The sequence below is a fragment of the Lissotriton vulgaris genome, unplaced genomic scaffold, assembly GCF_964263255.1.
Source record: "Lissotriton vulgaris unplaced genomic scaffold, aLisVul1.2 SCAFFOLD_2310, whole genome shotgun sequence".
NCBI classification, from domain to species: Eukaryota; Metazoa; Chordata; class Amphibia; order Caudata; family Salamandridae; genus Lissotriton; species Lissotriton vulgaris.
The window spans coordinates 363,581-382,176 of NW_028251826.1; the positions used below are offsets into that span (position 1 = coordinate 363,581).

At 45.7% G+C, this 18,596-nt stretch overlaps 1 protein-coding gene across 2 annotated transcripts; it reads left to right on the forward strand.

The window, feature by feature from the left end:
• Positions 1-3,950: 3,950 nt before the first annotated feature.
• Positions 3,951-16,134, forward strand: LOC147662756 (G patch domain-containing protein 2-like). Of its 2 annotated transcripts, none has more exons than XM_086950920.1 (2): positions 3,951-4,094; positions 12,579-16,134. In XM_086950920.1, exons 1-2 carry the CDS (start codon positions 3,951-3,953, stop codon positions 13,251-13,253), a joined length of 819 nt encoding a protein of 272 aa, XP_086807046.1. In that variant the 3' UTR covers positions 13,254-16,134. The 2 variants fall into 2 exon arrangements, with proteins under 2 accessions (XP_086807046.1, XP_086807047.1); XM_086950921.1 differs by having other exon boundaries at positions 4,065-4,203; positions 12,579-15,367.
• The last annotated feature ends 2,462 nt before the right edge of the window (positions 16,135-18,596 follow it).

Genomic DNA, 18,596 nt, shown 5'->3' on the forward strand with positions numbered 1-18,596 from the left:
GGCCCAGTTCCAATTGGGTAATGTACCTAGGGTACACACAGCAATTTAGCGAGAGAACAGCTAGGCTGTGGGTCTGATTGGCAGGCCCACAGCCCGAGAAAGTCGTAAACCAGTGAAACAAAAGCAAAAAGTCTGGGTGATCATAAGATTGCAGACCCTACTCTCCTACAGAGGGTACCTCCCCCTTAACACATGAAAATGGCTTCAGAAAGAATTTTTGTGGCAGAGAAAGTACACATTTACACCTTCTTCGACAAAACTGACAAACTACAGAAACCACAAACAAGTGCTTGGAACTCTGCACCCATAAATCCCACTCACATGGTTGAATTTAGGGCATTACAAAGGGTTTGTGAACCCACACTAAAAAGTATGTTTATGGACATTCACAAACTGCTGTCATGCCCCCTCAAAGGCTGGAAACTATCCCTAATTCAGCCAAAGTATGACAAAAATGATCTTTCTGGGATGGGAAGGGAAATGGATCACCCCCATATTTGTTGGGGTAGAAGGGTAAAGGATTTCTCCACCTGGGAGAAATATGTTCCCTGCAGAGAAAAAAGACGAAAAAAAATGTGGAGAATTCTGTAGAGAGGGAATGCATTCCCATCTAGGAAATCCTGAAATTTCCCAAGGAATCTACATGGAAACCTGATTCATTTGGGTAACTTGAGGAGTTTGTGAAGTCCTAAAATATAGGAAATCTTCTCCAGAAGGTAAATGTAAATATCTGAGCACGGATTGCCTATTTTTTACAGCATAGTCCACATAATAGGAAATTGCAACCCTACATCACACAAGTAACGGTACAATTTAGTCAATATAAATAATGCAAGTGCTCACCAGAGCTTCAAAGCTTTACCCTTAGCAAAACACTGATGCTCAAAATAGCACAATACTTCAAGCTGGGTAGTGGACAATCATTCAACTTCTAGGAGCACAATAACGGCTTAGTATTGTGAGACCAGCAGCACCCACATGCTTAGAGCTGAACAACAGGACAAACCCCTTGAGGTTGATACATATGTTACATCTCTTATTGAACCAATGGGAACAACCATTACATTTTAGTCGAACAGCTCAATCTTCAGTGACCACATGCAATCACCGTGGATCAATATGACTGCAGTCAATAAAAAACACCTAAATCCCATAGAAAGGGAGCCAGAACGGGAAAGCGCTGCGAGGTCAAACAAATGGCAGAGGTGTGCTATAAAAATGCTGGCAACGTATCAAATGCCTGCTCGTCTTGCAGAGTCGGACAATGAACAATGCACCCGCTGTGGAGACACACACGGTGCAAGGTTACAGTGTGAGGGGCTTTTTATTCAGCATTCAATCCCACACCACAGTTAATCGACACAGACAAGACCTCAGTGATTTTAGTGACAACCCCCACTGACACATTCAAAGGGGCTGCTTAAGGAACTAGTGCTCGCTGAGAGAGGATTCCTACGGCATTTACAAGAACGATTCCTGGGGCCGGGGCAGGTCTGGTTTCAGGCAGAGGCCTGTGTTCTGGGATTACGGGAGTCTGGAGCAATGGGGGACCCTTTAATGGTCTCTGGACATTCTGCGCGCGCACACAACGCAGATAAACCACAATACTGCAAAACAACTCTTGGAGCATTCACTGCTTCCGCCAGTCTAGCATGGCGCATGCTGCAGCCTGATGCTGGTGCAGGGTGCACGGTCAAGAATGAACCGGTGGGATCACCCCCATATTTGTTGGGGTAGAAGGGTAAAGGATTTCTCCACCTGGGAGAAATATGTTCCCTGCAGAGAAAAAAGACGAAAAAAAATGTGGAGAATTCTGTAGAGAGGGAATGCATTCCCATCTAGGAAATCCTGAAATTTCCCAAGGAATCTACATGGAAACCTGATTCATTTGGGTAACTTGAGGAGTTTGTGAAGTCCTAAAATATAGGAAATCTTCTCCAGAAGGTAAATGTAAATATCTGAGCACGGATTGCCTATTTTTTACAGCATAGTCCACATAATAGGAAATTGCAACCCTACATCACACAAGTAACGGTACAATTTAGTCAATATAAATAATGCAAGTGCTCACCAGAGCTTCAAAGCTTTACCCTTAGCAAAACACTGATGCTCAAAATAGCACAATACTTCAAGCTGGGTAGTGGACAATCATTCAACTTCTAGGAGCACAATAACGGCTTAGTATTGTGAGACCAGCAGCACCCACATGCTTAGAGCTGAACAACAGGACAAACCCCTTGAGGTTGATACATATGTTACATCTCTTATTGAACCAATGGGAACAACCATTACATTTTAGTCGAACAGCTCAATCTTCAGTGACCACATGCAATCACCGTGGATCAATATGACTGCAGTCAATAAAAAACACCTAAATCCCATAGAAAGGGAGCCAGAACGGGAAAGCGCTGCGAGGTCAAACAAATGGCAGAGGTGTGCTATAAAAATGCTGGCAACGTATCAAATGCCTGCTCGTCTTGCAGAGTCGGACAATGAACAATGCACCCGCTGTGGAGACACACACGGTGCAAGGTTACAGTGTGAGGGGCTTTTTATTCAGCATTCAATCCCACACCACAGTTAATCGACACAGACAAGACCTCAGTGATTTTAGTGACAACCCCCACTGACACATTCAAAGGGGCTGCTTAAGGAACTAGTGCTCGCTGAGAGAGGATTCCTACGGCATTTACAAGAACGATTCCTGGGGCCGGGGCAGGTCTGGTTTCAGGCAGAGGCCTGTGTTCTGGGATTACGGGAGTCTGGAGCAATGGGGGACCCTTTAATGGTCTCTGGACATTCTGCGCGCGCACACAACGCAGATAAACCACAATACTGCAAAACAACTCTTGGAGCATTCACTGCTTCCGCCAGTCTAGCATGGCGCATGCTGCAGCCTGATGCTGGTGCAGGGTGCACGGTCAAGAATGAACCGGTGGGATCACCCCCATATTTGTTGGGGTAGAAGGGTAAAGGATTTCTCCACCTGGGAGAAATATGTTCCCTGCAGAGAAAAAAGACGAAAAAAAATGTGGAGAATTCTGTAGAGAGGGAATGCATTCCCATCTAGGAAATCCTGAAATTTCCCAAGGAATCTACATGGAAACCTGATTCATTTGGGTAACTTGAGGAGTTTGTGAAGTCCTAAAATATAGGAAATCTTCTCCAGAAGGGGTGGGCTGCCCATATGGAGAGGGAGGGGGGTGGGCTGCCTTCTGGGCAGGGCTGCCTCTGATGATCTAATACGAGTCACGGAAGGCAGGCGCTGGAGAGGGAGGGGGTGGGCAACTCGACCGACCATATGGCTGGGAGAAGCTGTGTGAGGGAGGCTGGGCTGGCGGGGCTGCCTTTGATGATGGAATGCGAGCTCGTTCACGAGAGGCTTGTGGTCACGTGATTTCACGTGAACTTTCGAAAATCCGCTCGTAAAAAGTCAGCTTTTGGGTTGACAACAATAGGTCAGAGTTTCACTCGACCTAAAAAGCACTAAATTTACATTTTACATTTAGTTATAAATGAAATAAAATGGAAATGGGTATTTATATGTTTTCCTGGTTTTCATTGCTGGACTTTGGTTGCGAGAAAGTGTCACTCATAGTTGTTAAAATGTCACACATAATTACACTGAATTTATAAAAGTATGACACACATTGCAATCTGAAACCTTGGCAGCTATGCGGTTGATATTAATCAGAACAATCATATAAGTAGTTCGTTTTATTTTATATTTTGGTGGAACTACATTCGTGTGTTTAAAGAAAACAAGCTTATGAGTAATAACTTGTTTGGAATTTACATTGGGTCACATTTCCGAAATGGCCGCAGCCGTCTCCTCAGTGAAAGTCGGTGTCCTATCTCTATGTTTACCTGGCTGATGTTCCTCAGATTCGCTCCTCTGTGCTCTATTTTACGGACGGGGCCGCCATCTTTCCGTGACGTCACGACGCAGCATGCTTGGATGGGAGGGCGGGAGGAAGAACGGCACCCAAAAAGAAAATAAACAGAGTTCGCGCGGTGACGTCAGAGACGGGAGGCGGAGCCTCCGCGCCGGTGGGAGGAGGCTTGGAGCCGGCCAGGGCATCACGCAAGGGCCGGTGAGTGCTCGGCCTAGCCGGGTTTTATGGTTTCAGAGGCTGGGCGGCGGACTCTAGCGTGACAGGGTGAGGGGACGAGGCGAGGCCCGCAGCGAGGAGCGGTTGTCAGGTGAGAGCACACGTGAAGGTTTCCACAGGTGGGGTGATATAGAGGCGTCATTCATAACTTATCGTGGCCTGTCAGTGAAGGTATCCCCGGTGCTACCTGTGCATGTAAGTACCCATGTAATTGCCAAAAATAGCCCGAGTCAGTCAGTTTTGGCTCCACAATAGCCCCTTTCTTGGCCGGACAGTTCTGGCTAAACCCCCCTCCCAACCCCCCCCCCCTCCCCCCCCCTTTGCCTGTTAGACCGAGGGGTGCGCACCAGAGAGGAGCGTGACGTCACCTCTTGCCTTGTACCTTGCACGGGACCCCTGCAGCTCGAGGGCCCGTACTCTCCTGTAGATCAAGTGTTGCCATGGCAAGGATTCAGTTTACAAATAAATTGTCTTCAACCACAGTTATGGTCTTTTACCGATTTCAACCAATTTTAATTTGACGCTCTTACTGTGAGGCGATGCTTGTGTTTTTTTCCCTGTAGTCTGTTTGTAGTCCTTCCTTTCCGCTTGAATGTTTACATTTTTTCATAACCATAGTTAATCCGTTAGATACGTTTGGGTAACTGTGTGGGCGCGCTTTATTAAAACTACAATGTTTAGTGTTATTTTACGATTGCACCTGTGTGCTCTCTGAGCCAGTGTTCAGCAGTAGGCTTCGCTAAATGAAACTTTTATTTGGATATTTTCGTAGCATTGCTGTCCTTCAAATGGTTAAGCAATTTACTGAGAAAAGGAGACTGTTCCTGATAGTTCAGGAGGCACTGTGGAACAAGGTGAACTGTCCAGAACGTGTGACCCTTGGCAGATCATTTACTCTCCCCTCAACCTTTCGCATGATAACATTAGAAACACGCGAAACAGACTGATGACGAGTATTAAGGCCATTAGAACTGAATAAGTGTGCAAACGGGTGTCTTTCCATTGCACCTGGCTCTGTGTGTGTGTGTGGCTGTGTGTGGCAACGCACTCTACGCTGGAATAAACAAAAACCTCATCCGCAAGCTACAGAACATTCAGTACGCCGCCGCAAGACTGGTCCTCAACCTGCCAAAACACTGCCACATCTCCCAGCACCTGCGCACACTCCACTGGCTCCCCGTCGAGGCGAGAATCACCTTTAAGATGCTCACCCACGCACACAAGGCCCTCCACGGCACCGGACCAGCATACCTGAACAGCCGACTCAAATTCCACGCACCCCAAAGGACCCTACGATCAGCCCAGCTTTCCTACGCCGTGGTCCCCCGCACCAGAAAGACCAGATCAGGAGGCCGCTCCTTCTCCTTCCTCGCGGCCAAAGCATGGAACGCCCTTCCGCTCCACCTCAGACAGACAACATCGCTCCCCAGCTTCGCAAGAAACCTCAAAACCTGGCTCTTCGACAGACCCCATCCTTGATGGAATGGAACCTGCACCCCTAGCGCCTTGAGACCCTTACTGGTGAGTAGTCGCGCTTTAACAAACTCCTGATTGATTGATAGTGTGTGTGGGGCTCTGTGCGTGGCTCTGTGTGTGTGCGTGGCTCTGTGTGTGTGCGTGGCTCTGTGTGTGTGCGTGGCTCTGTGTGTGTGCGTGGCTCTGTGTGTGCGCGTGGCTCTGTGTGTGTGGGGCTCTGTGTGCGTGTGTGGCTCTGTGCGTGGCTGTGTGTGTGTGCGTGGCTTTGTGTGTGTGCGTGGCTCTGTGCGTGGCTCTGTGCGTGTGTGCGTGGCTCTGTGTGTGCATGGCTGTGTGCGTGGCTGTGTGTGCATGGCTGTGTGCGTGGCTGTGTGTGCGTGGCTGTGTGTGCGTGGCTGTGTGTGCGTGGCTGTGTGTGCGTGGCTGTGTGTGCGTGGCTGTGTGTGCACGGCTGTGTGCACGGCTGTGTGTGTGTGCGTGGTTCTGTGTGTGTGTGTGTGTGCGTGGTTCTGTGTGTGTGTGTGCGTGGTTCTGTGTGTGTGTGTGCGTGTTTCTGTGTGTGTGTGCGTGTTTCTGTGTGTGTGTGTGTGTGTGTGTGGGGTTGTGTGTGTGTGTGTGTGGGGGGTTCTGCGTGTGTGTGTGGGGTTCTGTGTGTGTGTGTGTGGTTCTGCGTGTGTGTGGGAGCGCTCTGTGTGTGTGTGTGGGGGGCGCTCTGTGTGTGTGTGTGGGGGGCGCTCTGTGTGTGTGTGTGTGGGGGGCGCTCTGTGTGTGTGGGGGGCGCTCTGTGTGTGTGGGGGGCGCTCTGTGTGTGTGGGGGGGCGCTCTGTGTGTGTGGGGGGGCGCTCTGTGTGTGTGTGTGTGTGTGAGGGTGTGTGAAGGTGAGAGGGTGTGTGAAGGTGAGAGGGTGTGTGACCCAGGCAATTGTAAATCGCAAAGTGTTTCTGACCAATGCCTAGTTTACAAGATAACTTATAACAATAAACAATACATGAGCTGCATTCATGTTTCCACCATGGTCACTGCGGATTCAGCAGCTGGTTGATGAAAACCTGCAGCAGTCTTGTCCTCTTCAGTTAAGACCATGTAAGTGGGCCAGTTCCCGTGTGTGTAGACAAGGCCCCCATTATTCGTCATTGATATTGTCTCCTGCTACCGTGCATTCAATCTGTACTTTTCTTTCACTTCGGTTCCCTTCCTGCCTTTGCTGCTGCTCACTCCCTGCATCGCCCCCCCCTTCCTTCCCGTTTTCCTGCCTCCCAACTGACGGGCCCATCTGTGCCTGGACCGCGCCTGCACCACAAACTCTTGCTTCCGCAGCCTCTACCGTTACAACGCCAGCACCCTCCACACACTCGACCCCGGACGTTCTAACCACCAGCCACCTTTCATCACTGAAGAACACCCAAGGACTGTTCACCTGCTGCAACTGCGCCGCCTTTCCTCCGCACACCAGATCCGCCGACCGTCCGACCCTCAAGAACTGGACCAACCCCCCTCCGCTGTAACCTACTCAACATCTGCTCCCTCAAAAGATTCCATGGAGATCTGGGACCTGCTTGACTCCGCTTCGCCTTCCTCACAGAAACCTGAATGAACCCCCTCCTCAGCCATGTACATCACATCCGCCATCCCCGACAGCTACAAAATAATCTACAAGGACCGCGTCAACTGACCGGGAGGAGGCATCGCCCTTGAACAAAAAAAATCCTCAGATTCACAACCATCTCAAACGACCATTCCCCCAACATTCAACACCTCCACGTTCAGATCCAGACCAACCCGAAAACACACCTTTCATGGCACCCTGGTCCACAGACCCCGGACCCTGCCTCCCCTTCAGCGGAGAATAGCCGACTTCGTCTCTCACCATGCTCTCGCCTCGATGAACTACATCCTCCTCGGTGACCTCAATTTCTGCCTGGACAACCTCGACAACCACAACACCTCATCCCTACTGGAGAACCTCGCCACCATCGGACTCAAACAACTGGTCATATCTCCAACCTATTTAGCAGGACACACTGTCACCCCCATCTTCTCTGCAAGTAACTACATCGCCGTCAGCCACACCTCAGAGCCACATTCGACTGACCGCCACTGCATCCACTAATCCTTCATCAAACCCACTGTATGCCACCATGCCCACCGTTATCTCAGAAGCTGGAACAAGGTTGCCGAAGAACAGCTCACCACCTCCCTCAAAACCCCACCACTGACATCCATAGAAGCCAACACCTCAGTGCGCAACCTTCACCGCTGGATTTCCGACTGCGCTAACACACTGGCTCCCCTCAAAAACCCTCAGGCAAGCATCCCTCGAAAAAAGCCAGCTGATTCTCTCCCGTCTACCAAGAGTCCAGGTGAACCTGCAGACTGCTTGAGAAAAGATGGAGGAGCAGCAAGACTGTGGCAGACCATGCAGCCTTCAAAACAGTCCTCACCGCACACCACCAACTCATCAGAACAATAAAGAAAGCAGCAACACAGGAACATGCCAACGCACACAACAGCAAAGAACTCTTTGCAATGACCAAATAATTTGCCAAACCCAGCACAGAGTCGACCAACATTTCCCCCCCCCCCCCTCTCAAGACCTTTGCGCCCACCATGCCACCTTGTTCCACCGCAGGATCAAGGAGATCTAGGACTGCTCCGCATCTCAGGAACTACCCACCCCACACTGAACCATCGCACCCAATGGCTCCAGGCACCAGCGGACCTTTACCAACTGACCCCCCCTCACCTCTGACGACCCCCTCAGGATCATGAAGAGCATCCACTCTGGAGCCCCCTCAGGATCATGAAGAGCATCCACTCTGGAGCCCTTTCGGATTCCTGCCCTCACCACATCTTCAACAGAGCCTGCACCTCCATCGCACACAAACTCTGCCACACTATCAACTGCTTCATCCAGTCTGCCACCTTTCCTGAAGACTGGAAGCACGCAGAGATCAACCCCATGCTGGAGAAACCCTCTACTGACTCAACGGACCTTAAGAACTAAAGACCCATCTCTCTGATCCACTTCCCAGCCAAAGTCGGTGAGCAAACCATCAGCGACCAACTCTCTTGAGTTCTTTGAAACAAACAACATCCTGGACCAGTCCCAATTGTGCTTAATAGGTAACCACAACACAGAGACTGCTCTCCTAGCTGCTACCGACGACATCCACACCCTCCTCGACTGGACCTTCAGCCGCCTTTGACACAGTCTCCCACCACAGCCTCTGTGCAAGACTCCACGACGCCGGCATCCGTGACAAAGCAATAGAATGGATCCACTCTTTCCTTCCCAGCCGAACGGAGTCAGACTTCCACCATTCTTCTAAGAAACCGCATAGATCAGCTTCGGAGTGCCTCCGGGTTCCTCTCTGAGCCCCACCCTCTTTAACATCTACAACTTACACATTGGAATGAAGACAGCAGCTGCTCCAAGCTCAACTTAGACAAGACTAAAGTCCTCCTCATCGGCTCCACCCCCTCCACCTGGGATAACTCCTGGTGGAATTATTAGTTACAAGATTGATTATATGGAATATAGGTGCACAGCCTCAATTTGTTTCATCAACATTATGCTTTAAATTTCGGGTGCTCCCTTGGGTGGCGTCTTCCGTCCGTCACGCCTGTTCAAACAGGTATAAGCGTGCTTCTAATGGGTCATTAGTTGCATCCCCTGAGGGGCACTCAGCTGTAGGTTTCTTATTTAAGAACTCCACGTGACTCAATAGGTTTGTTGATACTTATTTATTTTGTCTCAAAATCTCTTTCATGAAATTCATTATCATTCCATTTGATTTTTCATTGTTGTGTTTAACATAGACATTGTTGCATATTTGCTCCGATGCATTTCGGGCAACTTGAAAGCCCTTCTTCAGGGAGCATCACTGTTAATTCCAAAACAAGATACATACATGAGTACTGACTCTGATCATGTCTCTAAATCATCTTATGTATAACAACCAGTGCATTTGTGTGTCACACGTGAGTGTTGTCATCGTGCTGGTAAAAGTGCTTTTTATGTGCCCCAGTGAAAAAGAAAAACTGTGTAAATAATGTGTTCACGGCGAACCTGCATGTCTCTAAATGGCGTGTTGTCAATCTTCCGTATCGCGGTCTATGAAAAGTCTGTATTCATGGTCATGACATGTTGTCTGTAACCTTTGCCTTCTAGGGGCCATGCCTGTAGCATAAATTCTATCATGTGTGAAAATAAGCTGATTCACATACACACACAGTATTTTTTACACTTTGGTTTTATACTTTCTTCATATATCAAATGGAATGATAATGAATTTCATCAGAGATTTTCAGACAAAATAAATAAGTATCAACAAACCTATTGAGTCAAGTGGAGTTCTTAAATAAGAAACCTACAGCGGAGTGCCCCTCAGGGGATGCAACTAATGGCCTATTAGAAGCACGCTTATACCTGTATAACTCCTGGTGGCCCACAGTGATCGGAACCCACCTCACACCCACGGACTATGCACAAAACCATGGCATCATCCTGGACTCTATCTTTTTATGCAAATTTTACAAATATCCGTGATCCACTTGCTTAAAGCCTTTGCGCCAGGGTTTTAAAGGTATAATCATTAACTATGTGTTGCACCAATATATATATTTTTAAGACGTACCTTCCATTAAGGAAAATGATGCAATTTGATTCTTAAGATTCTTGCCAGCGCATATTTTATAATTTTCTACATTTCCTACATTTTATTTGTTATATTTAAATTGATTAATCATGGAATACCTATCTTTATGTTGAAGTTGAAAACATTAGGCTAAGAATTTTTTTATCAGTATGCACCTGACAAACTGGATTCAATGATTTTGTATCTTTATGTGCTAAGAATGTATTCTATCCGAGCTCGGCGGTTATGGGTAGGTGATTACGCCGTAACACAGGAAGCTAGAGCCATACCTTAGGTTCTTCCCTGATGTTAACGACTGCCAAACACTCATATGGCACATAACTCCTGACCTTTAGGCATAGGACAATATTACAGAGGTAACCAACACCCATAATATTGGTTTTTACACTTGACACTAGCATGTGGGTGAATTTATTTTTTCTATAATTTTCACACCTGTGAGGTCCTGATGAATCGCGGGTAATATCCTGATGCGAGAAACATGTTGACCATTTTCCTTTTCTAATCTCATCTAGGGCCAACATACCTAATTGGTTGGCACCCAGTGAGTTAGTTTCACGTTTTTAACCGTAGCGGGAGACCCCCAGAATAAAGGAGTTTTGGTACTCCCTACTGCATTTTAACTCACCTACGAGGCTATCTGCTCCATTACCCACATACCTGCACTTCACCATAAGGCAGTTGGATACAAAAGATCTCCGCCAAAGAGCCCCTCTTTGAGGTGAGCCCGTCGGGGATTGCAACGCCTCCCCGACGAGGAGCAACGCCAATGATGAAGCATGACACCCATTCAGGTGTGTGAGGCAAATACATCCAAAAAAATGGATGCCCAAGGGTGTTATATCTACACCCCCGGTCACGCCAAATACACATAATTTCTTCACTCAGGAACGGTTCAGCTACCCAATTTGTTTTTCTAAGAATGTATTATTGTTATGTGAAATTTATTTTTTATGATATGCTTAATGTATTCTTTTAAAATTTTCTGTTGTGTTTGGAAACTGAATAAAGGTTATGAACAGAACAGATACATATTGTGTTTTTGCTTGAAGAATTGGACCCTTATATTCTGGGTAAAACCTGGTTTGTTCTTGCATCTATTGAGTAATCGGTTTTTCAAAAATGCTTCCGACAAAATGACTAGGTAATGTTACATTTGAGGCCATTACCCCAAAACCTCAATACAAAGTCTATCATTTACTAGTAGAAGAACCAATACATGAAATTAAGTAAACTGCAAGAATACTGCTGTAAAAGAGGTGCGAGTAGCACTTTGCATTATGCTAAGCTTTGTCTTCTTCATGTAGCAAGACCTGTTGGTGTGAAGTGAGCTTTCAGAACATAACACTCTGACAGGCTTCTGCTGCAATGGCCAGCATCTTTTTTTGGGGGGATGGGGACAGCGGGGGAGCAGAAGCAATGCTATCAGCAAGTTGAAATCTAACTGATCTATCCCTTGGGATTGCCATATAATTTGAGGTCTTTAGATAACCACATATCCTTAGCATGATCAGACTAACCACATCTAGCATATTTATAATTGATAGAGCTAGGGCAACGTTCAACATGTGGTGCTCCAAATTTCACAAAGAGGTGCGGTTTCTAGTTCTTAAAATGTATTGAAAATTTCTCTCTTGCTCGCCGTATTTCTTACTCTCAAGAATCCAATGTTGGGTGTACAAAATTGACAGCCCTGCACGACTGAATTTATGAACCGCTGTTCCTTGATTAACAAAAAAAGACTGTTACTCAAAACATACATTTATTTTGATGACTCCACTGCTCATTTCTGACCTTGGATCACAGTGCCACGACAGGTATAGTAAGATACGTCTTTAATGAAAACATCTTATTAGAGCAAGAATAACGGACATCACGTTTTTGCACATATAAGAGGCTTCTCTCCTGCTTGAGAAAACAAGTTGTTAAGTGGTGTACTTTATTCCCCTCGGATTGCTTTTAATGATCCAATTTTAATTTTGGAGGGTTGCTGCTTGAAGTCTGCTTTGTCATTTGAAATCGGTTTCTCATTTTTTTTTTTACCTCCTTCCATTTTATTCTAGAATACTTCATCTAAAGTGCATTCTTCTAAGATATCAATATTTTTTAGGGTTGCTTTCAACTGTGCATGAAACAGACTGTCACTCCTGCTAATATAAGCAATACAGTTACTATGGTTTTATGTTGCTGTTAACTTTGATGCTTGCATGATTTAGTGACTTAGAGTTTTGGGGAGACTTTGGGGCGGGGTATAGTGATATACAAGAAACTAACGTTTGTTTGTGTGCAAATTTTTGTTACTCTGAACCTGGTGTTTTGTTTTAATCTGCAGGCCTTAGCAATGGATGAACTTGTTCATGATTTGGCTTCCGCCCTGGAGCAAACATCCGAGCAACATAAACTTGATGAACTTTGGGAGGAAATGGCCTTAAGTCCAAGGCAACAACGTCGTCAGTTACGCAAACGTAGAGGGCGTAAGCGCCGATCAGACTTTCCTCATCCACAGGACCATGCTCATGGCTACAGTGAGGCGTCTGAGTCCAGTCTGGAAGAGACTGCAGCCAAAGACTGTCGGGAGATAGCTGCTGCCAACTTCAGTGATTCTGATGATATGCTTGTGGCAAGTAGGCACCCATCACTTGGAACCACCCTGAAGAGCAAGCCACATACCTGGCACGAGTCTGACTCTTTCACAGAGAATGCCCCATGCCGGCCTTCCAGACGTCGGCGGAAGGTGAAGAGGGTGACTGCTGAAGTGGCCACTAGCCTACAGCAGAAACTGAAAGTGTCAGAGTGGAGCTGTGAGCGGGGCTGCAGATTCAAATCTGCCAAGAAACAGCGATTATCCCGTTGGAAAGAGAATGCCCCGTGGGGGTCTTCGGGCAATAGTCTGTGTGAATCATCAGAAAACAGGACCTTCCTGAGCAAAGAGGTCAGAAAAGAGCGGATGGAGTGTGAAGCTGATGAGCAGAAGCAGGGGTCGGATGAAAACATGTCTGAATGGTGAGACCAAGCTTCAGGAGAGCTGAAATACATTGATCTTCTAGATTAGGCTTATGGGCAAAATTGTTGGCATGAAAAATTGAGGATCATAATTGTTTGACTCAATGACTAGTAAGCATTGCATGGATCCTTCAGTCTTTATCAGCTAAAAGCCATATAAACGTATTACACATACACCGTATGCGGAGAATAATGCAAAATTAATATTACTCACCTTCAGGTAAATTCTGTTAGCAGTACATAACTTACAGAAGTGACTCAGGCTCTTTAATTTAGATGGTTATATTTTTCTGAAAACAAACCTACCAGCAGTTCTCTAAAATACTTGAATGCGACCCAGGACTGTTAAGCAATAACTACCAGCTAAAAGGACCTTGGTTTAGGTACCATTTTGCTTTTGGCTGTAATCTTCCTTGCAGCCCACAGCATATTACATCAAGATATCATTAGCCTCTAGCAAAGACTGATGGTGTTTGTATCCACGTAACACAATATACTTACTATTATAAAGAGAGAGCTGAAACGTTGGGTAAACTCAAGAAGTACAGCACCAATCACAACACCCAATACAGCATTGTAAAGGGGAGTTGCAGCAGATGGACATAGGCTATACAGCTGGCCACCATATACATTAGAAAGGTCAAAGAACCTTGGGGGTAAAGTAGTTCCTTGTTGGCGTGGCAAACTCCACTTTGGTGTTGGTGTTGGCGTAGTCGTGGGCGTGGTCGTGTCCAAGTACACACATTACTTTGTGGGCGTGCACAGTTCTCAGAGGGGCGTGGCACAACAGCGTTGTCAGAGGGTCGTGCCAAAAATTAAATAAAAAATGGCCGCGTCATTCAGTACCGCGCCTTTCCATTCACGATCCACCTTGGCGTTCAAATCACTTCTCACACGTCCGTATACAAACACTAAGGTGCGCCACATTCGCTGTTAATCATATACACTGCGAACCAACCTTTGTGGGCATAAGCGTTACCGTTGTCACACGGGGATAAACCACAATTAAAATAAAAAGGGGCGCGGCTTGCGCAAGCAATGTGCGCGCACATTCACGCTCCAACTTGCCCTTCTCATGACGTGACATTACTGATATATAGTGCGCCAATAACTTAGTGGGCGTCACCGTTGTCACAGGGGGCTGCACTACAATTACAAAAATATAAGGGGCGTGGCTTTCGACACCGCCTTTCTAATCACTTCTCACATAGACAAACAACAAACTGCGCCGCATTCACAGATCCTTGACATACAACCGACTATTTGTCAGTAAGTAAATTAACATTCACTCATTACGTTAAATTTCTCACAAGTGGCTGCATGAAGAAAAATAATGAAGGGGCGCACAAGCGCCACATACACTCACCGCGACATTGACGCTACAACGGCTCCAGCGGATACTAAAGGCAGGCAGCGTACAAAACGATAAGACACTTCACAATTGACTTTTACTCCGGGGCTCAGACGAGGCCTCAAAACCGAACCTCACAAGCACGGGATCACGCAGTGCACGCTTACCCTACACACCTTAACGTGAAAGACTGTATATCGTGAGATTTTACAATACAATTACAATTTAACATTACAAACATTACACACATAACATTTCATCCCCGGACAACGTCGGGACTGGCTGCTAGTCTCTTATAAAGAGGTATCAACCACTCCTGAAGGATAAATAATTTTTAGGTGAAAACAATCATAAAACATTCTGGTTCAGATTGGATTGTAATTTAGTATTCTACACAGCCTATATTTTGTTTAAGAGAAAAATATCGGAATCTCTGAAACTTACTTGGTGCAGTTTCACATATTTAATATCTCCTTAATCTTTTCAGCTGTGTATGAATTTGCATAAGTATTAATCTAAAGATTGTCAAGTCTGAATTCCCTCACATTGTCTATAACATATTGAAACCTCAACTTTATTGTTGCATTCTTCCCGGAGCAACAAAAGACATTACTGTAAATATCTGCCCGAGTGTTCCTACACAGTCAATAGTGCCATTACATCCCTGATTGAGTTTACACCAAGCTCAAGGTTATTAATATAGCACCTTCAACCAGTCTGAACAATGTTCTGAGGAATTTCTTTTTCTGCTTTTACAAATGACCCCATATTTCTTCTCCATAAATTGCTACTGCCACTCTTTATCTGATAAACTAACAAACATTAGACACTCATTCAACTGGTCGATCGTTAATAGAGAATTACTTTTTGAAAGGAATCGTTAGTTTAATGATCAAAACCTTAGCTTTAGTAACATTAGTGGTCCACTATTTAACAGTATTATAACTTTTGAAGCCCTTGATCAAGTGGTACATTGACAACCCTGTTCATGAAAGTAGGACAGCCTCATTGTCGAATAATAGTATTTAGTCTGTCAAGATTCAGCCCATTTAAATGGCTACCCACATTGTTCAGAAAAAGGCTAAAAAGTGGTGCAAGTGCACAGCCTTGGCACACCCCTGCCGAAAAAAAAATGTCTGTGCTTCTTATGTGTTCCCCATGATGACCATACTACACTGTAGCTGATCTTTTCCTAAAAAGACCTTTGGCGGCCGATATCATTGTTTTGGGAGTGCAGTACAGACTATATTTTCTGTCTGTTGAACAGCTCAGAGGTAGATTTTAGATCTATGAAGGTAAAAAATTATGGCACTTGTGTGTGTTGGACATTTATTGTACACATTGGCTTACTACAATTCTTATAGGTGCAAACCTCTGTGCTAATCTCAGTTGAAAGTTGCTTTAAATTGCCATGTTTTGACATCTTACCGGTAATCCTCATTACTTGCACACATTTTATCACCATGAACAGAGTAGTAATTATGAGGTGCATCAACCTCCTTGTAGACACCTGATGCAAGCCAAAAAAACAGTTACTCTACCAGATAAGCAAAGTGCTCTCCATCTCCCATGCATCTGGAACAATTTCTTAGTCCGAGCGTGATCTCTCTGCAGCGGTGCATTCAGAAATTGGTCTTCTCTTGTAGAAAGGCTGCTATCCTGTGAGCCTAAAAGCAGGTGGTGACAAACTTCAGTTCTAGAGATGGAATCGAATCTGATTTGTACAACTTTTCGAGAAATATGTGGTTCTGCAGACCATAACATGTTTCCTTGTCGGTGACAGTTTTGCAATGGATGGGTCATGAATTGTCCAGTTTTTCAAATAAGGGTGTACTAAGAATTCCAAATTGTACAGGATTTTCTAGAGTAGAGCCAGAACTTTGATGAAAACCCTCAGGATGTTAAGCTTGTACAGAAGGATACATAATTTGCAGTGCCTTCCAGTGCGTAAAATCTCTTGATTCTCCAGTGAAATGAAAGCGTTTGGATGTTTATGATATCAAGCTGGGAATCTGTTGCCTCTGGATACTAAACAAAGAAACCTCTGCAGTGTTTTCATTTCGAAATGGGTTGTCCTCGCAGATCTGTTGAGAACATGTCTAACATCTCCCAGGTATGAGTGTAGAATACATTATCTTCTACTTCTGGGACTGAGATTACATACTTCAAGATCAAGTTATTGATACCATGCCTATAAGCATTTCTTATGACGTCATTCAAAAAGAAGCTATCTGACCGTATGCCTGAATCTGGTTGCGCACTCTGGAATTCCAATGTGTGAACTTTTTAGATAATATCAATGGTCAGGATTTTAAACCACAATTTTTCGCAATGGTAGAATTGAAGAAGGCCACCCCTCGACCAGCCAGGGTGGAGAGTAGGAGTTGCACTGTCTGAACAGCTGCTGTTGCAGGGGAGTGAAAACTGCCTTGTGCCTTGGATGATCTTGGACGAAAGAATCTTTAGGGAACTGGAGCTGAGGTCGCATTCAGTTGTCCGTGTCGCGTGCTTCTGCACCCCATCATCTCGATCCATTAGTGTCAGTAAGAGTCTTTCCTGAAGCCTGATATGACTCCTAAGACTTGAGAAGATTTTTCGTTCTTGAAAGTCTGTGTAAGAGCGTAGCCACCTGATGCCACCAAAACCCAGCCTAAGTGGGAATTTTTAAGGCCTCTATATATGGAATTCTTCTAGTCGAAGAGGTGAATATTACATTTTGCTTTTGTGGTGATTAAGGGGAGAGCAGACTGTCTGGTGGCTCTGCCTTCGAAGCTAAAAATAAGGTCTGATTATTCATATTGTTTACAGACATGAGTCTTAGTACACTATGTATATACCAGCATAGTATGCGTTGGCAAGTTGAGACTCTCTGACGTCTTCTTGAGACTGCCTTTTTCTGTCCTGTCTACCCGGTGCTCCCCATGACCTTGCCAGCCTCTGAGAAATGTCTTGCCAAACCAGCATGAAATAAGTTCAGAGAATGAGTGATACAACTCCCCCTTTGACATAAATAACTGTCTCTTCAGGAACCAAGATGGTACAGTCCTGACTGAGTTTTGCAACTCACAAACCTGCTCAATTTCAAAGTTCATCAGCAGATTACACTGGCTCCCCGTGGAGAAACGAATCAACTTCAAAGCTCTCTGTATCTCCCAGAGAATCCTGAATGCCCTATCCCCTGATATTTTTAGCCTATCTTCTCACGCCCTACACACCTACCTGCCAGCTGTGCTCTTCTGGTCAGCACCTGGCGTCTGTTCCTTGTGTTGAGAGCCAAGGCAGGAGAACGCTCTTTTTGCGTTCGTGCTCCTAGACTCAGGAATTCCCTCCCTGCGAACATCAGAAGCATCCGCAATCATGTGTCATTCCGTAAGGCTATAACAACGTATCTCTTTCCTAAGTAATCTGCTTCTCATTTCTGCTACCCTCCCCGCTCCTCTGTCTGTTTGAGATCAGCGCTGGGATGCCCCTTTGCTGGGGCAGCCATGCGCTTTACCAAAACTATTACATAACCGACAGTCTCACTTCTAGATCTCAGGCAGGGCAGTCGGGAGGGGGGCGGGGGGGGGGCGAGATTGTCCTTGGAATTGTTGAAACATGAACACACCCGTACTGGGCTGACAATCAGGAGAAAGATTTATGTTACCAGCTAAATATTGAAGAACCACAGCCGGTCCAGATCGCATAAACCTTGTTGTTGTCACTATCCCTGCATTGGACCTAAGAAAACGAGAAAACTAGGGCTTCTGGTTTTGCAAACAAGCATCTGGCAAACCTCCGTGCCTGAGCACAACATGATTCGTACTTGGCACACTGAAGCATTAATAACTATCTACCCCTACACCCCCAGAGCAGCATTACACTGCTTCAAAGTGATTCATACCAAAAGGCTTTAAAGATCGGGAAGAGATCAATATAGTTTGGAAATCTCAAATATGTAAGCACACAGAAAAACTAAAATACCCCCTTACCCTATCACTGCCCATGAAAAAGACT